Source organism: Bombina bombina, chromosome 4 (assembly GCF_027579735.1).
Source record: "Bombina bombina isolate aBomBom1 chromosome 4, aBomBom1.pri, whole genome shotgun sequence".
Classification (NCBI taxonomy): domain Eukaryota; kingdom Metazoa; phylum Chordata; class Amphibia; order Anura; family Bombinatoridae; genus Bombina; species Bombina bombina.
In genome coordinates this window covers 83,755,462-83,775,266 of record NC_069502.1, presented here as the reverse complement: position 1 = coordinate 83,775,266, position 19,805 = coordinate 83,755,462, and the positions used below count along the sequence as shown (strand labels likewise).

At 42.9% G+C, this 19,805-nt stretch overlaps 1 protein-coding gene across 1 annotated transcript in view; it reads left to right on the top strand.

The window, feature by feature from the left end:
- The window catches only part of INTS9 (integrator complex subunit 9), a 271,893-nt gene that overhangs the window by 152,884 nt on the left and 99,204 nt on the right, over positions 1 to 19,805 (top strand). Inside the window, exon 7 of the mRNA XM_053711080.1 lies at positions 3,329 to 3,440. Within this exon, the coding sequence (XP_053567055.1) occupies positions 3,329 to 3,440 (112 nt within the window). The remainder of the gene's footprint in view (positions 1 to 3,328; positions 3,441 to 19,805) is intronic.

The following is a 19,805-nucleotide window of genomic DNA, read 5'->3' as shown; positions in this document are numbered from 1 at the left end:
CGTTGTGGGGGGCAGATTAGGGGTTAATAAATATAATATAGGGGTCGGCGGTGTTAGGAGCAGCAGATTAGGGGTACATAAGTATAACGTAGGTGGCGGCGTGCGGTCGGCAGATTAGGAGTTAAACATTTTTAATAGAGTGGCGGCGATGTGGGGGGACCTCGGTTTAGGGGTACATAGGTAGTTTATGGGTGTTAGTGTACTTTAGGGCACAGTAGTTAAGAGCTTTATGAACCGGCGTTAGCCCAGAAAGCTCTTAACTCCTGGCATTTTTCTGCGGCTGGAGTTTTGTCGTTAGTTTTCTAACGCTCACTTCAGCCACGACTCTAAATACCGGCGTTAGAAAGATCCCATTGAAAAGATAGGATACGCAATTGGCGTAGGGGGATCTGCGGTATGGAAAAGTCGCGGCTGGAAAGTGAGCGTTAGACCCTTTCCTGACTTACTCCAAATACCAGGGGGCGGTAAAAACCAGCGTTAGGAGCTTCTAACGCTGGTTTTGACGGCTAACGCAAAACTCCAAATCTAGGCGTTAGTTTCTATAAAGTAATGGACGCCACATGTTTGAACAAGATTTCTATTCATCCCTGTTTGTGCAAACAAAGCTGTGTGGAATCCCTTTTAGATTATCCTATGTTCCACACAGCCTTGTTTGTACAGTCTCTTTTATTGCCGGTTTTATACCTGTATCCAATTTTCTTCAGTAGGGGAAACAGAAAAGGGGCAACTTAAGTGAAATCATGGTGGTGCCCATTACTTTATAGAAACTCAGTGGGATTTAGTAAATCAACAATGCTCAGACTTAAATTACAGTAAAAAGGGACACTTTTTGTTTAGATTTCTAAATGGTGCATATGCCTGATAGAAACTGTCAAAGTGTAAAGTCTCTTTGAAGAGTAACGGGGCAGGAGCATGCAAAGGGCCACACACAAAATGCAATAGCAATGATTATAAATATAAATGATTATAAATATATGCAGACAGCAGCTAGATTTATCATATTGTTGGTGGACAAGGTACCTAGCTCGAGACCTTTCTGCCTGGCATCACATTTATCGTGCAGCTTCACCAGCAACCAATCACACAAGAGCAGAGCCTATCAGTCATCCCGGGGAGATCTGTCTGGGATGAATTAACTCTTTCACCTCAAGGGTTAAAAAAATAGCCACGCAGAAGAGGACGGCTTCGCACTAGAGGAAAGTATAGTTTTAGGTGACAAATTAGGCTTTAAAAACAAAAGTCTATTCTCATGTTACATAATTCTGCACATATTGCAGAATTTACATTTATCCTAACGTTTACTGTCCCTTTAACTAGCTTTGCTAGGGCTCTGAAGCTGCATCCACAGCTGATAAATAAAGTCCGATATTATTTATGTTGTGCAAAACTAAATCTGGAACAAATGCTTCTATTTTAGATGACAAACAAACCTACAGTAGTGTACATCCGTTTTTCTGTATGAAGCAATTCTGTATGAAAAAAACTGTAAAATGAGGACTTTTATGATTGTGCTGAGTTTATATTCAACTACTTTTTACACTGCATTTGATGCAACTGAAAAGTTATATTTAGAATATTTTTATATTTTGAATAAATAAAAGAAAAACTATGCACTGTAAATAAAAAATTTTTATATTTTTAGTTATGAAGATTTTGCCTCTTCTTTTTATTCACTGTAACTTAGACTAGTTTGGGTATTTTTTAAAAGCTTCTCTAGGACTCTCTAGGTAAAGTTAGCTAGTGCTGACCTTAAATATTAACAAATACAAAGCTTGATAAGATTTTAAAAAAATATATGGTAAATGTGCTGCTCGGCGCTTTGCCAGAAACTTTGACCGTGAGGACAAAATTGTGTCTCCATATATAAAAGTGTGAATTGTATTGTATTGTATTCACCCTCAAGCACTTTCAGATATTTTAGATGTTGTTGCATGGAATGAAAATTGAGTTAATTGGTTTTTTAGGTTACTGAGCTACACCAAATTCTTCTTTTGAATTACCTTATTTTTCTTCAGTCCATTTTTAAAATTCATTAAACTTCATGTTTTGCAAATGCTACCGGTAAAATTTTTTCTGTTCTGTTACTGTGATTAGGTGGAATAAATGTTTTTTTCAAACCCTCATAATCACATAAAAGCCCCAGCCGTTATTTTTCCATCGTCCCTTTGCTCACACAAACACATCACTCAGAGAAAATCACAAATCGGATCATGCCCCCTGCGCATCCTGATTTGTTTTCACGTACAATTCCATGTGACCAGACCAAATGCATGTCTGTACCGTTACATAAAATAATTTCTTATTTCTGTGATATATGGGAGTTCCTTGCTGTACTCTCCTGCCCTATGGTTGCATCACATGAGAGCACCACAGGTGTAGTAGGGAGTGCTGAAGATGACAGACAGGGAAGACACCTCAAAAGGGAGTATACTTTGTAGCCCACCCTAAAATTTGAAAGATATTGCTGCTACGTTGAGAGTGGAGTGAATGAACACCGCCTCATACACTTATATTAATTTTTTCTTATGGCTAGTGACTAAAAGCAGAAGGCAAGGAAATCTGTGTAATGAAAGGTTATCAAAAGGCTAATGGTAGCTCTGATCTACAGAGTTCCACGGCCTGGATGGGAAAATTTGGCTCTGTTAATTATTACTTGGGTGCACCACAAAGCTGAGCTATATGTAAGGGTGATGTGGAAGACACAGCCAAAGTATGACAAAAGCACTGGTTAGATAAAACCAAAACTCAACTTTGTGGCTTAAATGCAAAACACTGTATTTGGTGTAAAACCAGCACTGTTCATCCCCCTGAACCCCCCCCCCCCCCCTATATCATCATTTATAAAGGATGCAGATGCTATTTGTTACCAGGGTCTGGGAGCTTGACAGGATAAAGCCAAAGATGGTTGGAGAAAAAACCTTGAGTAAAACTTGCTTAAATTTGGCAAATGATAGCAAGTGAAGGACACAGAATATAGAACATTTAATGCTTCATACAGAACAAGGCTGAAGGATATATACCTTAACACCAATTGGAAAGAAATGGTGCTTGACCATGGTATCACACATTAATCATCACATTGTTGTGTTATTAAGGCTGTGTAGCATTGTAATAAATTATTTAAAAAGTGGAGCCTAGAAGTAGGTGAAGCAGTAGTACAAATGGCGAGAGGTTTACTGTAAATCAGGCTTTTATATGGACCTTGCATTGTGTGGTGTTGATGAATAAACAGAATTCCGATTAAAAAAAAAATTGATTCCAAATTTTAAAGTAAAATATTGTTATGGTGAGTACTTGGTACATTTTATAGTAAAATGTTCTGTTTCAGGCAATGGATCAAACCTCTCTAAAGAACAGTGATGTCCTGATTCTTACTGGTCTCACCCAGATGCCCACAGCTAACCCAGACGGTATGGTTGGAGAATTTTGTAGTAACCTTGGTAAGTTTTCAGTATGCAGCAACTCTCTTAAACTTGTCTGCCCTTCCTGTATGGTTAATGCCGGTTACTTCCAGCAGATACTTATTCTGTATACTTTTTAGATATCCTGAAATCATATAGGCGATTAAAGCCAGTAGTCCTTTTCTCCAACATAGGTGTGTCCGGTCCACGGCGTCATCCTTACTTGTGGGATATTCTCTTCCCCAACAGGAAATGGCAAAGAGCCCAGCAAAGCTGGTCACATGATCCCTCCTAGGCTCCGCCTTCCCCAGTCATTCTCTTTGCCGTTGTACAGGCAACATCTCCACGGAGATGGCTTAGAGTTTTTTAGTGTTTAACTGTAGTTTTTATTATTCAATCAAGAGTTTGTTATTTTAAAATAGTGCTGGTATGTACTATTTACTCTGAAACAGAAAAGAGATGAAGATTTCTGTTTGTAAGAGGAAAATGATTTTAGCAACCGTTACTAAAATCGATGGCTGTTCCACACAGGACTGTTGAGAGGAATTAACTTCAGTTGGGGGAACAGTGAGCAGACTTTTGCTGCTTGAGGTATGACACATTCTAACAAGACGATGTAATGCTGGAAGCTGTCATTTTCCCTATGGGATCCGGTAAGCCATTTTATTACAGACAGTAAATAAGGGCTTCACAAGGGCTTTTTAAGACTGTAGACATTTTCTGGGCTAAATCGATTTATATATAAACATATTTTATACTCCATAGCCTTGAGGAATTATTTTAATCTTGGGAATTTTGTAAAATAACCGGCAGGCACTGTATTGGACACCTTATTCTCTAGGGGCTTTCCCTAATCATAGGCAGAGTCTCATTTTCGCGCCTGTATTGCGCACTTGTTTTTGAGAAGCATGACATGCAGATGCATGTGTGAGGAGCTCTGATACATAGAAAAGACTTTCTGAAGGCGTCATTTGGTATCGTATTCCCCTTTGGGCTTGGTTGGGTCTCAGCAAAGCAGATACCAGGGACTGTAAAGGGGTTAAATATAAAAACGGCTCCGGTTCCGTTATTTTAAGGGTTAAAGCTTCCAAATTTGGTGTGCAATACTTTTAAGGCTTTAAGACACTGTGGTGAAATTTTGGTGAACAATTCCTTCATACTTTTTCGCAATTGCAGTAATAAAGTGTGTTCAGTTTAAAATTTAAAGTGACAGTAACGGTTTTATTTTAAAACGTTTTTTGTACTTTGTTATCAAGTTTATGCCTGTTTAATATGTCTGAACTGCCAGATAGACTGTGTTCTGAATGTGGGGAAGCCAAGGTCCCTTCTCATTTAAATAGATGTGATTTATGTGACACAAAATTTAGAGTAAATGATGCCCAAGATGATTCCTCAAGTGAGGGGAGTAAGCATGGTACTGCATCATCCCCTCCTTCGTCTACACCAGTCTTGCCCACACAAGAGGCCCCTAGTACATCTAGCGCGCCAATACTCCTTACTATGCAACAATTAACGGCTGTAATGGATAATTCTATCAAAAACATTTTAGCCAAAATGCCCACTTATCAGCGAAAGCGCGACTGCTCTGTTTTAGAAAATACTGAAGAGCATGAGGACGCTGATGATATTGTTTCTGAAGGGCCCCTACACCAGTCTGAGGGGGCCAGGGAGGTTTTGTCTGAGGGAGAAATTTCAGATTCAGGGAAAATTTCTCAACAAGCTGAACCTGATGTGATTACATTTAAATTTAAGTTGGAACATCTCCGCGCTCTGCTTAAGGAGGTGTTATCCACTCTGGATGATTGTGAGAATTTGGTCATCCCAGAGAAACTATGTAAAATGGACAAGTTCCTAGAGGTCCCGGGGCCCCCCGAAGCTTTTCCTATACCCAAGCGGGTGGCGGACATTGTAAATAAAGAATGGGAAAGGCCCGGTAGAGCTAGAAAAGGCGATCACTAGTAATTCTCCTTCTTATGAGGAGATTATGGACAGAATCCGTGCTCTTAAATTGGCTAATTCTTTCACCCTAGACGCCACTTTGCAATTGGCTAGGTTAGCGGCGAAAAATTCTGGGTTTGCTATTGTGGCGCGCAGAGCGCTTTGGTTAAAATCTTGGTCAGCGGATGCGTCTTCCAAGAACAAATTGCTTAACATTCCTTTCAAGGGGAAAACGCTGTTTGGCCCTGACTTGAAAGAGATTATCTCTGATATCACTGGGGGCAAGGGCCACGCCCTTCCTCAGGATAGGTCTTTCAAGGCCAAAAATAAACCTAATTTTCGTCCCTTTCGTAGAAACGGACCAGCCCCAAGTGCTACGTCCTCTAAGCAAGAGGGTAATACTTCTCAAGCCAAGCCAGCCTGGAGACCAATGCAAGGCTGGAACAAGGGAAAGCAGGCCAAGAAACCTGCCACTGCTACCAAGACAGCATGAGATGTTGGCCCCCGATCCGGGACCGGATCTGGTGGGGGGCAGACTCTCTCTCTTCGCTCAGGCTTGGGCAAGAGATGTTCTGGATCCTTGGGCGCTAGAAATAGTCTCCCAAGGTTATCTTCTGGAATTCAAAGGGCTTCCCCCAAGGGGGAGGTTCCACAGGTCTCAATTGTCTTCAGACCACATAAAAAAACAGGCATTCTTACATTGTGTAGAAGACCTGTTAAAAATGGGAGTGATTCATCCTGTTCCATTAGGAGAACAAGGGATGGGGTTCTACTCCAATCTGTTCGTAGTTCCCAAAAAAGAGGGAACGTTCAGACCAATCTTAGATCTCAAGATCCTAAACAAGTTTCTCAAGGTTCCATCGTTCAAAATGGAAACCATTCGAACAATTCTTCCTTCCATCCAGGAAGGTCAATTCATGACCACGGTGGATTTAAAGGATGCGTATCTACATATTCCTATCCACAAGGAACATCATCGGTTCCTAAGGTTCGCATTCCTGGACAAGCATTACCAGTTCCTGGCACTTCCGTTCGGATTAGCCACTGCTCCAAGGATTTTCACAAAGGTACTAGGGTCCCTTCTAGCGGTGCTAAGACCAAGGGGCATTGCAGTAGTACCTTACTTGGACGACATTCTGATTCAAGCATCGTCCCTTCCTCTAGCAAAGGCTCACACGGACATTGTCCTGGCCTTTCTCAGATCTCACGGATGGAAAGTGAACGTAGAAAAGAGTTCTCTATCTCCGTCAACGAGGGTTCCCTTCTTGGGAACAATAATAGACTCCTTAGAAATGAGGATTTTTCTGACAGAGGCCAGAAAAACAAAACTTCTAAACTCTTGTCAAATACTTCATTCCGTTCCTCTTCCTTCCATAGCGCAGTGCATGGAAGTAATAGGTTTGATGGTAGCGGCAGTGGACATAGTTCCTTTTGCGCGCATTCATCTAAGACCATTACAACTGTGCATGCTCAGTCAGTGGAATGGGGACTATACAGACTTGTCTCCGACAATACAAGTAAATCAGAGGACCAGAGATTCACTCCGTTGGTGGCTGTCCCTGGACAACCTGTCACAGGGGATGAGCTTCCGCAGACCAGAGTGGGTCATTGTCACGACCGACGCCAGTCTGATGGGCTGGGGCGCGGTCTGGGGACCCCTGAAAGCTCAGGGTCTTTGGTCTCGGGAAGAATCTCTTCTACCGATAAATATTCTGGAACTGAGAGCGATACTCAATGCTCTCAAGGCTTGGCCTCAGCTAGCAAAGGCCAAGTTCATACGGTTTCAATCAGACAACATGACGACTGTTGCGTACATCAAACATCAGGGGGGAACAAGGAGTTCCCTGGCGATGGAAGAAGTGACCAAAATCATTCAATGGGCGGAGACTCACTCCTGCCACTTGTCTGCAATCCACATCCCAGGAGTGGAAAATTGGGAAGCGGATTTTCTGAGTCGTCAGACATTACATCCGGGGGAGTGGGAACTCCATCCGGAAATCTTTGCCCACATTACTCAACTGTGGGGCATTCCAGACATGGATCTGATGGCCTCTCGTCAGAACTTCAAGGTTCCTTGCTACGGGTCCAGATCCAGGGATCCCAAGGCGACTCTAGTAGATGCACTAGTAGCACCTTGGACCTTCAAACTAGCTTATGTATTCCCGCCGTTTCCTCTCATCCCCAGGCTGGTAGCCAGGATCAATCAGGAGAGGGCATCGGTGATCTTGATAGCTCCTGCGTGGCCACGCAGGACTTGGTATGCAGACCTGGTGAATATGTCATCGGCTCCACCATGGAAGCTACCTTTGAGACGAGACCTTCTTGTTCAAGGTCCGTTCGAACATCCGAATCTGGTCTCACTCCAACTGACTGCTTGGAGATTGAACGCTTGATCTTATCAAAGCGAGGGTTCTCAGATTCTGTTATTGATACTCTTGTTCAGGCCAGAAAGCCTGTAACTAGAAAAATTTACCACAAAATATGGAAAAAATATATCTGTTGGTGTGAATCTAAAGGTTTCCCTTGGGACAAGGTAAAAATTCCTAAGATTCTATCCTTTCTTCAAGAAGGATTGGAGAAAGGATTATCTGCAAGTTCCTTGAAGGGACAGATTTCTGCCTTGTCTGTGTTACTTCACAAAAAGCTGGCAGCTGTGCCAGATGTTCAAGCCTTTGTTCAGGCTCTGGTTAGAATCAAGCCTGTTTACAAACCTTTGACTCCTCCCTGGAGTCTCAATTTAGTTCTTTCAGTTCTTCAGGGGGTTCCGTTTGAACCCTTACATTCCGTTGATATTAAGTTATTATCTTGGAAAGTTTTGTTTTTGGTTGCAATTTCTTCTGCTAGAAGAGTTTCAGAATTATCTGCTCTGCAGTGTTCTCCTCCTTATCTGGTGTTCCATGCAGATAAGGTGGTTTTACGTACTAAACCTGGTTTTCTTCCGAAAGTTGTTTCTAACAAAAACATTAACCAGGAGATAGTCGTGCCTTCTTTGTGTCCGAATCCAGTTTCAAAGAAGGAACGTTTGTTGCACAATTTGGATGTTGTTCGCGCTCTAAAATTCTATTTAGATGCTACAAAGGATTTTAGACAAACATCTTCCTTGTTTGTTGTTTATTCTGGTAAAAGGAGAGGTCAAAAAGCAACTTCTACCTCTCTCTCTTTTTGGATTAAAAGCATCATCAGATTGGCTTATGAGACTGCCGGACGGCAGCCTCCTGAAAGAATCACAGCTCATTCCACTAGGGCTGTGGCTTCCACATGGGCCTTCAAGAACGAGGCTTCTGTTGATCAGATATGTAAGGCAGCGACTTGGTCTTCACTGCACACTTTTACCAAATTTTACAAGTTTGATACTTTTGCTTCTTCTGAGGCTATTTTTGGGAGAAAGGTTTTGCAAGCCGTGGTGCCTTCCATCTAGGTGACCTGATTTGCTCCCTCCCTTCATCCGTGTCCTAAAGCTTTGGTATTGGTTCCCACAAGTAAGGATGACGCCGTGGACCGGACACACCTATGTTGGAGAAAACAGAATTTATGTTTACCTGATAAATTACTTTCTCCAACGGTGTGTCCGGTCCACGGCCCGCCCTGGTTTTTTAATCAGGTCTGATAATTTATTTTCTTTAACTACAGTCACCACGGTATCATATGATTTCTCCTATGCAAATATTCCTCCTTTACGTCGGTCGAATGACTGGGGAAGGCGGAGCCTAGGAGGGATCATGTGACCAGCTTTGCTGGGCTCTTTGCCATTTCCTGTTGGGGAAGAGAATATCCCACAAGTAAGGATGACGCCGTGGACCGGACACACCGTTGGAGAAAGTAATTTATCAGGTAAACATAAATTCTGTTTTTATCAAATGTACAGAAACCGGTTTCAGCTTAAAGGGCCGTTATAGTGATAAAATAATGTGCTCTAATTCATCAGAGCATGTTTTTATCACTAGCAATGCTGCAACTCTGTGTTTTAACCACTCTATGTAGTTAAAGTAACATTTCAGCAACATTAACTGTTACTGTGTATGCAATCTCTGTGACAACCACTATACTTAAAATGAAGCCTAGATACCAGCGTGTTGCAATGCATGCTGGTATCAGGCTCGCTGGGCTATCTATCAATAAACTCCCCTATGTTCATGTGATCACTGTAACAGTCAGTCACAGTGATCAAGTCAGAAATGACATGCCATGGCTTGTCTTAAAGGGACACTGAACCCAATTTTGTTCTTTTGTGATTCAGATAGACTATGCACTTTTAAGCAACATTCTAATTTACTCCTTTTATCAATTTCTCTTGTTAAGTGTATCCAGTCCACGGATCATCCATTACTTGTGGGATATTCTCCTTCCCAACAGGAAGTTGCAAGAGGATCACCCACAGCAGAGCTGCTATATAGCTCCTCCCCTAACTGTCATATCCAGTCATTCTCTTGCAAGCCTCAACCAAGATGGAGGTCGTAAGAGGAGTGTGGTGTTTTATACTTAGTTTATTCTTCAATCAAAAGTTTGTTATTTTTAAATGGTGCCGGAGTGTACTGTTTATCTCAGGCAGTATTTAGAAGAAGAATCTGCCTGCGTTTTCTATGATCTTAGCAGAAGTAACTAAGATCCTTTGCTGTTCTCACATATTCTGAGGAGTGAGGTAACTTCAGAGGGGGAATAGCGTGCAGGTTTTCCTGTAATAAGGTATGTGCAGTTAAAATATTTTTCTAGGGATGGAATTTGCTAGAAAATGCTGCTGATACCGAACTAATGTAAGTAAAGCCTTAAATGCAGTGATAGTGACTGGTATCAGGCTTATTAGTAGAGATACATACTCTTATAAAAATGTAATATAAAACGTTTGCTGGCATGTTTAATCGTTTTTATATGTATTTGGTGATAAAACTTATTGGGGCCTAGTTTTTTTCCACATGGCTGGCTTGAATTTTGCCTAGTAACAGTTTCCTTAGGCTTTCCACTGTTGTAATATGAGTGGGAGGGGCCTTTTTTAGTGCTTTTCTGTGCAGCTAAAAATACTGACAGAGACATTCAGCTTCCCTCTGCATGATCCAGGACATCTCTGGAGGGCTCAAAAGGCTTCAAAGTCGTTTTTGAGGGAGGTAAAAAGCCACAGTAGAGCTGTGGCAGTTGTTGTGACTGTTTGAAGAAAAGAAAAAACAAAAAAACAAAAAAAAAAAACGTTTTTGTCTTTTATTATTCAGTTTTGGGTATTAAGGGGTTAATCATCCATTTGCAAGTGGGTGCAATGCTCTGCTAACTTGTTACATACACTGTAAAAAGTTTGTTAGTGTAACTGCCTTTTTTCACTGTTATTTCAAATTTTGACAATTTTTGTTTCTTAAAGGTGCTGTAACGTTTTTTATATTGCTTGTAAACTTGTTTAAAGTGTTTTCCAAGCTTGCTAGTCTCATTGCTAGTCTGTTTAAACATGTCTGACACAGAGGAAACTACTTGTTCATTATGTTTGAAAGCCATGGTGGAGCCCTATAGGAGAATGTGTACTAAATGTATTGATTTCACCTTAAACAGTAAAGATCAGTCTTTAACTATAAAAGAAATATCACCAGAAGATTCTGACGAGGGGGAAGTTATGCCGACTAACTCTCCCCACGTGTCAGACCCTTCGCCTCCCGCTCAGGGGATGCACGCTAATATGGCGCCAATTACATCAGGGACGCCCATAGCGATTACCTTGCAGGACATGGCTGCAATCATGAATAATACCCTGTCATAGGTATTATCCAGGTTGCCTGAATTAAGAGGCAAGCGCGATTGCTCTGGGGTTAGGAGAAATACAGAGCGCGCAGATGCTGTAAGGGCCAACTCTGATACTGCGTCACAATATGCAGATCATGAGGACGGAGAGCTTCAGTCTGTGGGTGACATCTGATTCGGGGAAACCTGATTCAGAGATTTCTAATTTTAAATTTAAGCTTGAGAACCTCCGTGTGTTGCTTGGGGAGGTATTAGCTGCTCTGAATGACTGTAACATAGTTGCAGTACCAGAGAAATTGTGTAGGCTGGATAAATACTATGCGGTACCGGTGTGTACTGATGTTTTTCCTATACCTAAAAGGCTTACAGAAATTATTAGCAAGGAGTGGGATAGACCGGGGGTGCCTTTTTCCCCACCTCCTATGTTTAGAAAAATGTTTCCAATGGACGCCACTACACGGGACTTATGGCAGACGGTCCCTAAGGTGGAGGGAGCAGTTTCTACTTTAGCAAAGCGTACTACTATCCCGGTTGAGGACAGTTGTGCTTTTTCAGATCCAATGGATAAAAAATTGGAGGGTTACCTTAAGAAAATGTTTATTCAACAAGGTTTTATTTTACAGCCCCTTGCATGCATTGTGCCTGTCATGGCCGCGGCGGCATTCTGGTTTGAGGCCCTGGAAGAGGCCATCCATACAGCTCCATTGACTGAAATTATTGACAAGCTTAGAACACTTAAGCTAGCTAACTCATTTGTTTCTGATGCCATTGTTCATTTGACTTAACTAACGGCTAAGAATTCCAGATTCGCCATCCAAGCGCGTAGGGCGCTATGGCTTAAATCCTGGTCAACTGACGTGACTTCGAAGTCTAAATTACTCAACATTCCTTTCAAGGGGCAGACCATATTCGGGCCTAGTTTGAAGGAAATTATTGCTGACATTACTGGAGGTAAGGGTCACACCCTTCCTCAGGACAGGGCCAAAGCAAAGGCCAAACAGTCTAATTTTCGTGCCTTTCGAAATTTCAAGGCAGGTGCAGCATCAACTTCCTCCGCTTTAAAACAAGAGGGAACTTTTGCTCAATCTAAGCAGGCCTGGAAACCTAACCAGTCCTGGAACAAAGGCAAGCAGGCCAGAAAGCCTGCTGCTGCCTCTAAGACAGCATGATTGAACGGCCCCCTATCCGGTGACGGATCTAGTAGGGGGCAGACTTTCTCTCTTCGCCCAGGCGTGGGCAAGAGATGTTCAGGATCCCTGGGCATTCGAGATCATATCTCAGGGATATCTTCTGGACTTCAAAGCTTCCCCTCCACAAGGGAGATTTCATCTTTCAAGGCTATCTGCAAATCAGATAAAGAAAGAGGCATTCCTACGCTGTGTGCAAGACCTCCTAGTTATGGGAGTGATCCATCCAGTTCCGCGGAGGGAACAAGGACAGGGTTTTTATTCAAATCTGTTTGTGGTTCCCAAAAAAGAGGGAACCTTCAGACCAATTTTGGATCTAAAGATCTTAAACAAATTCCTCAGAGTTCCATCTTTCAAAATGGAAACTATTCGGACCATCCTACCCATGATCCAAGAAGGTCAGTACATGACCACAGTGGACTTAAAGGATGCCTACCTTCACATACCGATTCACAAAGATCATCATCGGTTTCTAAGGTTTGCCTTTCTAGACAGGCATTACCAATTTGTAGCTCTTCCCTTCGGGTTGGCTACAGCACCGAGAATCTTTACAAAGGTTCTGGGCTCACTTCTGGCGGTTCTAAGACCGCGAGGCATAGCGGTGGCTCCGTATCTAGACGACATCCTGATACAGGCGTCAAACTTTCAAGTTGCCAAGTCTCATACAGAGATAGTTCTGGCATTTCTGAGGTCGCACGGGTGGAAAGTGAACGAGGAAAAGAGTTCTCTATCCCCACTCACAAGAGTCTCCTTCTTAGGGACTCTTATAGATTCTGTAGAAATGAAAATTTACCTGACGGAGTCCAGGTTATCAAAACTTCTAAATGCTTGCCGTGTTCTTCACTCCATTCCGCGCCCTTCGGTAGCTTAGTGTATGGAGGTAATCGGCTTAATGGTAGCGGCAATGGACATAGTGCCATTTGCGCGCCTTCATCTCAGACCGCTGCAATTATGCATGCTGAGTCAGTGGAATGGGGATTACACAGATTTGTCCCCTCTGCTAAATCTGGATCAAGAGACCAGAGATTCTCTTCTCTGGTGGTTGTCTCGGGTACACCTGTCCAAGGGTATGACCTTTCGCAGGCCAGATTGGACAATTGTAACAACAGATGCCAGCCTTCTAGGTTGGGGTGCAGTCTGGAATTCCCTGAAGGCACAGGGATCGTGGACTCAGGAGGAGAAACTCCTTCAAATAAATATTCTGGAGTTAAGAGCGATATTCAATGCTCTTCTGGCTTGGCCTCAGTTAGCAACACTGAGGTTCATCAGATTTCAGTCGGACAACATCACGACTGTGGCTTACATCAACCATCAAGGGGGAACCAGGAGTTCCCTAGCGATGTTAGAAGTCTCAAAGATAATTAACTGGGCAGAGTACCACTCTTGCCACCTGTCAGCAATCCATATCCCAGGCGTGGAGAACTGGGAGGCGGATTTCTCTTGTTAAGTGTATTCAGTCCACGGGTCATCCATTACTTATGGGAGATATTCCCTTCCCAACAGGAAGTTGCAAGAGGATCACCCAAGCAGAGCTGCTATATAGCTCCCCCCTCACATGTCATATCCAGTCATTCTCTTGCAACTCAACTAGATAGGACGTTGTGAGAGGTCTGTGGTGTTTTTTTATACTTAGTTTATTTCTTCAATCAAAAGTTTGTTATTTTAAATGGCACCGGAGTGTGCTGTTTGTTCTCAGGCAGTATTTGGAAGAAGAATCTGCCTGCGTTTTCTATGATCTTAGCAGAAGTAACTAAGATCCACTGGTTGTTCTCGCACATTCTGAGCAGTGGGGTAACTTTAAGAAAGGGAATAGCGTGTGGGGAATCCTGCAAACAAGGTATGTGCAGTAAATTATTTTTCTAAGGAATGGAATTGACTAAGAAAATACTGCTGATACCGATGCAATGTAAGTACAGCCTTAAATGCAGTAGCGGCTGGTATCAGGCTGATGAATGTATGTACAATAAGTAATTTTCTAAGGAATGGAATTTGACTAAGAAAATACTGTTAATGCTGAAGTAATGTATGAGCCTTAACTGCAGTAGAAGCGACTGGTAGCAGGCTTATTAATAACACTACCTAACTTTTAAAGTGCATGTTTAAAACGTTTACTGGCATGTTATTCGTTTTTTGTGAGGTACTTTGGTGATAAATCTTTTGGGACATGATTTTCCACATGGCTGTCGTTTATTTCTACATAGAAACGGTTAACTGAGGTTTCCCACTGTTGTAATATGAGTGGGAGGGGCTTATTTTAGCGCTTTTTTGCACAGTAAAAATTCAGTTACAGTCTTCCTGCTTCTTCCTCCTTGATCCAGGACGTCTCTAGAGAGCTCAGGGGTCTTCAAAATTCATTTTGAGGGAGGTAATCAGTCACAGCAGACCTGTGACAGTGTGTTTGACTGTGATAAAAACGTTAATTGTTAAATTGATTATCCGTTTTTGGGTATTAAGGGGTTAATCATCCATTTGCTAGTGGGTGCAATGCTTTGCTAACTTAATACATTTACTGTGAAAATTTGGTTGCTATAACTGATTTCAACTGTGACGATTTTTTGTGCTTCTTAAAGGCACAGTAGTGTTTTTTATATTGCTTGTAAACTTATTTGAAAGGATTTTCCAAGCTTGCTAGTCTCATTGCTAGTCTGTTTAAACATGTCTGACACAGATGAATCTGTTTGTTCACTATGTTTGAAGGCCAATGTGGAGCCCCACAGAAATATGTGTACTAAATGTATTGGTGTCACTTTGAATAAAAGTCAATTTATATCTGTAAAGAAATTATCACCAGACAACGAGGGGGAAGTTATGCCGACTAACGTGTCAGTACCTTCACCTCCCGCTCAGGAGGCGCGTGATATTGTGGCGCCAAGTACATCAGAGAGGCCCATACAAATCACTTTGCAAGACATGGCTGCTGTTATGACAGAGGTATTATCTAAATTGCCTGAATTAAGAGGCAAGCGCGATAGCTCTGGGTTAAATTGCCTGAATTAAGAGGCAAGCGCGATAGCTCTGGGTTAAGGACAGAGTGGTTCCCAAGAAAGAGGGAACCTTCAGACCAATCTTGGACCTAAAAATCTTAAGCAAATTCCTAAGAGTTCCATCATTCAAAATGGAAACTGTTCGAACCATCCTACCCATGATCCAAGAGGGTCAATACATGACCACAGTAGACTTAAAGGATGCCTACCTTCATATACCGATTCACAAAGATCATTATCGGTACCTAAGATTTGCCTTTCTAAACAGGCATTACCAGTTTGTAGCGCTTCCCTTCGGGTTAGCTACGGCCCCGAGAATTTTTACAAAGGTTCTGGGCTCACTCCTAGCGGTGCTAAGACCGCAAGGCCTAGCGGTGGCTCCGTACCTAGACGACATTCTGATACAAGCGTCAAGTTTTCAAATTGCCAAGTCTCATACAGAGATAGTTCTGGCATTTCTGAGGTCGCATGGGTGGAAGGTGAACGTGGAAAAGAGTTCTCTTTCACCACTCACAAGAGTCTCCTTCCTAGGGACTCTGATAGATTCTGTAGAAATGAAAATTTACCTGAAGGAGGCCAGGTTATCAAAACATTTAAATGCTTGCCGTGTCCTTCATTCCATTCCACGCCCGTCAGTAGCTCAGTGCATGGAAGTAATCGGCTTAATGGTAGCGGCAATGGACATAGTACCATTTGCGCGCCTGCATCTCAGACCTCTGCAATTATGCATGCTAAATCAGTGGAATGGGGATTACTCAGATTTGTCCCCTCTACTAAATCTGGATCAAGAGACCAGAGATTCTCTTCTCTGGTGGCTTTCTCGGGTCCATCTGTCCAAGGGTATGACCTTTCGCAGGCCAGATTGGACGATTGTAACAACAGATGCCAGCCTTCTAGGTTGGGGCGCAGTCTGGAACTCCCTGAAGGCTCAGGGATTATGGACTCAGGAGGAGAAACTCCTCCCAATAAATATTCTGGAGTTAAGAGCAATATTCAATGCTCTTCTAGCTTGGCCTCAGTTAGCAACACTGAGGTTCATCAGATTTCAGTCGGACAACATCACGACTGTGGCTTACATCAACCATCAAGGGGGAACCAGGAGTTCCCTAGCGATGTTGGAAGTCTCAAAGATAATTCGCTGGGCAGAGTCTCACTCTTGCCACCTGTCAGCGATCTACATCCCAGGCATGGAGAACTGGGAGGCGGATTTTCTAAGTCGCCAGACTTTTCATCCGGGGGAGTGGGAACTTCATCCGGAGGTCTTCGCTCAACTGATTCATCGTTGGGGCAAACCAGATCTGGATCTCATGGCGTCTCTCCAGAACGCCAAGCTTCCTTGTTACGGATCCAGGTCCAGGGACCCGGGCGCGGCGCTGATAGATGCTCTGACGGCCCCTTGGGTCTTCAACATGGCTTATGTGTTTCCTCCATTTCCGATGCTACCTCGACTGATTGCCAAGATCAAACAGGAGAGAGCATCAGTGATTCTAATAGCGCCTGCGTGGCCACGCAGGACCTGGTATGCAGACCTAGTGGACATGTCGTCCTGTCCACCATGGTCTCTACCTCTGAGGCAGGACCTTCTAATACAAGGTCCTGTCAAACATCCAAATCTAATTTCTCTGAGGCTGACTGCATGGAGATTGAACGCCTGATCCTATCAAAGCGTGGCTTCTCGGAGTCAGTTATTGATACCTTAATACAGGCACGGAAGCCTGTTACCAGAAAAATTTACCATAAGATATGGCGTAAATATTTATATTGGTGCGAATCCAAGGGTTACTCATGGAGTAGGGTTAGGATTCCTAGGATATTGTCCTTTCTACAAGAGGGTTTAGAAAAGGGCTTATCTGCTAGTTCGTTAAAGGGACAGATTTCTGCTCTGTCTATTCTCTTACACAAACGTCTGGCAGAAGTTCCAGACGTCCAGGCTTTGGCTAGGATTAAGCCTGTGTTTAAGACTGTTGCTCCTCCGTGGAGCTTAAACTTGGTTCTTAAAGTTCTTCAAGGGGTTCCGTTTGAACCCCTTCATTCCATTGATATTAAACTTTTATCTTGGAAAGTTCTGTTTTTGATGGCTATTTCCTCGGCTCGAAGAGTCTCTGAGTTATCGGCCTTACATTGTGATTCTCCTTATCTGATTTTCCATTCAGACAAGGTAGTTCTGCGTACTAAACCTGGGTTTTTACCTAAGGTAGTTTCTAACAGGAATATCAATCAGGAGATTGTTGTTCCATCATTATGTCCTAATCCTTCTTCAAAGAAGGAACGACTTTTGCATAATCTGGACGTAGTCCGTGCCCTGAAGTTCTATTTACAGGCAACTAAAGATTTTCGTCAAACTGCTTCCCTTTTTGTAGTGTATTCTGGTCAGAGGAGAGGTCAAAAAGCTTCGGCAACCTCTCTCTCCTTTTGGCTTTGTAGCATAATACGTTTAGCCTATGAGACTGCTGGACAGCAGCCCCCTGAAAGAATTACAGCTCATTCCACTAGAGCTGTGGCTTCCACCTGGGCCTTTAAGAATGAGGCCTCTGTTGAACAGATTTGCAAGGCTGCAACTTGGTCTTCGCTTCACACTTTTTCAAAATTTTACAAATTTGACACTTTTGCTTCTTCGGAGGCTGTTTTTGGGAGAAAGGTTCTACCGGCAGTGGTTCCTTCCATTTAAGTTCCTGCCTTGTCCCTCCCATCATCCGTGTACTTTGGCTTTGGTATTGGTATCCCATAAGTAATGGATGACCCGTGGACTGAATACACTTAACAAGAGAAAACATAATTTATGCTTACCTGATAAATTTATTTCTCTTGTTGTGTATTCAGTCCACGGCCCGTCCTGTCTTTTTAAGGCAGATCTAAATTTTAATTAAAACTCCAGTCACCACTGCACCCTATGGTTTCTCCTTTCTTGTCTTGTTTCGGTCGAATGACTGGATATGACATGTGAGGGGAGGAGCTATATAGCAGCTCTGCTTGGGTGATCCTCTTGCAACTTCCTGTTGGGAAGGGAATATATCCCATAAGTAATGGATGACCCGTGGACTGAATACACTACAAGAGAAATAAATTTATCAGGTAAGCATAAATTATGTTTTTCTAAGTCGTCAGACTTTCCATCCGGGGGAGTGGGAACTCCATCCGGAGGTGTTTGCTCAATTGATTCATCGTTGGGGCAAACCAGAGTTGGATCTCATGGCGTCTCGCCAGAACGCCAAGCTTCCTTGTTACGGATCCAGGTCCAGGGACCCAGAAGCGACGCTGATAGATGCGCTAGCAGCGCCTTGGTTCTTCAACCTGGCTTATGTGTTTCCACCGTTTCCTCTGCTCCCTCGACTGATTGCCAAAATCAAACAGGAGAGAGCATCAGTGATTCTGATAGCACCTGCGTGGCCACGCAGGACTTGGTATGCAGACCTAGTGGACATGTCATCCTTTCCACCATGGACTCTGCCTCTAAGACCGGACCTTCTATTACAAGGTCCTTTCAATCATCCAAATCTAATTTCTCTGAGACTGACTGCATGGAGATTGAACGCTTGATTCTATCAAAGCGTGGCTTCTCCGAGTCAGTCATTGATACTTTAATACAGGCACGAAAGCCTGTTACCAGGAAAATCTACCACAAAATATGGAGTAAATATCTTTATTGGTGTGAATCCAAGACTTACTCATGGAGTAAAGTTAGGATTCCTAGAATATTGTCTTTTCTCCAAGAGGGCTTGGACAAAGGATTATCAGCTAGTTCCTTAAAGGGACAGATTTCTGCTCTGTCTATTCTTTTGCACAAGCGTCTGGCAGAGGTTCCAGCTTGTGTTTAAACCTGTTGCTCCCCCGTGGAGCTTAAACTTGGTTCTTAAGATTCTTCAAGGAGTTCCGTTTGAACCCCTTCATTCCATTGATATTAAACTTTTATCTTGGAAAGTTCTGTTTTTGATGGCTATTTCCTCGGCTCGGAGAGTCTCTGAGCTATCTGATTTTTCATGCAGATAAGGTAGTTCTGCGTACCAAACCTGGGTTTTTACCTAAGGTGGTTTCTAACAAGAATATCAATCAAGAGATTGTTGTTCCATCGTTGTGCCCTAATCCTTCTTCAAAGAAGGAACGTCTTTTACATAATCTGGACGTAGTCTGTGCCTTGAAGTTTTACTTACAAGCTACTAAGGATTTTCGTCAAACATCTTTCCTGTTTGTCGTTTACTCTGGACAGAGGAGAGGTCAAAAAGCTTCGGCAACCTCTCTTTCCTTTTGGCTTCGGAGCGTAATAAGCCTAGCCTATGAGACTGCTGGACAGCAGCCCCCTGAAAGGATTACAGCTCATTCTACTAGAGCTGTGGCTTCCACCTGGGCCTTCAAAAATGAGGCCTCTGTTGAACAGATTTGCAAGGCTGCGACTTGGTCTTTGCTTCACACTTTTTCAAAATTTTAAAAATTTGATACTTTTGCTTCTTCGGAGGCTGTGTTTGGGAGAAAGGTTCTTCAGGCAGTGGTTTCTTCCGCTTAATCCTGCCTTATCCCTCCCATCATCCGTGTACTTTAGCTTTGGTATTGGTATCCCACAAGTAATGGATGATCCGTGGACTGGA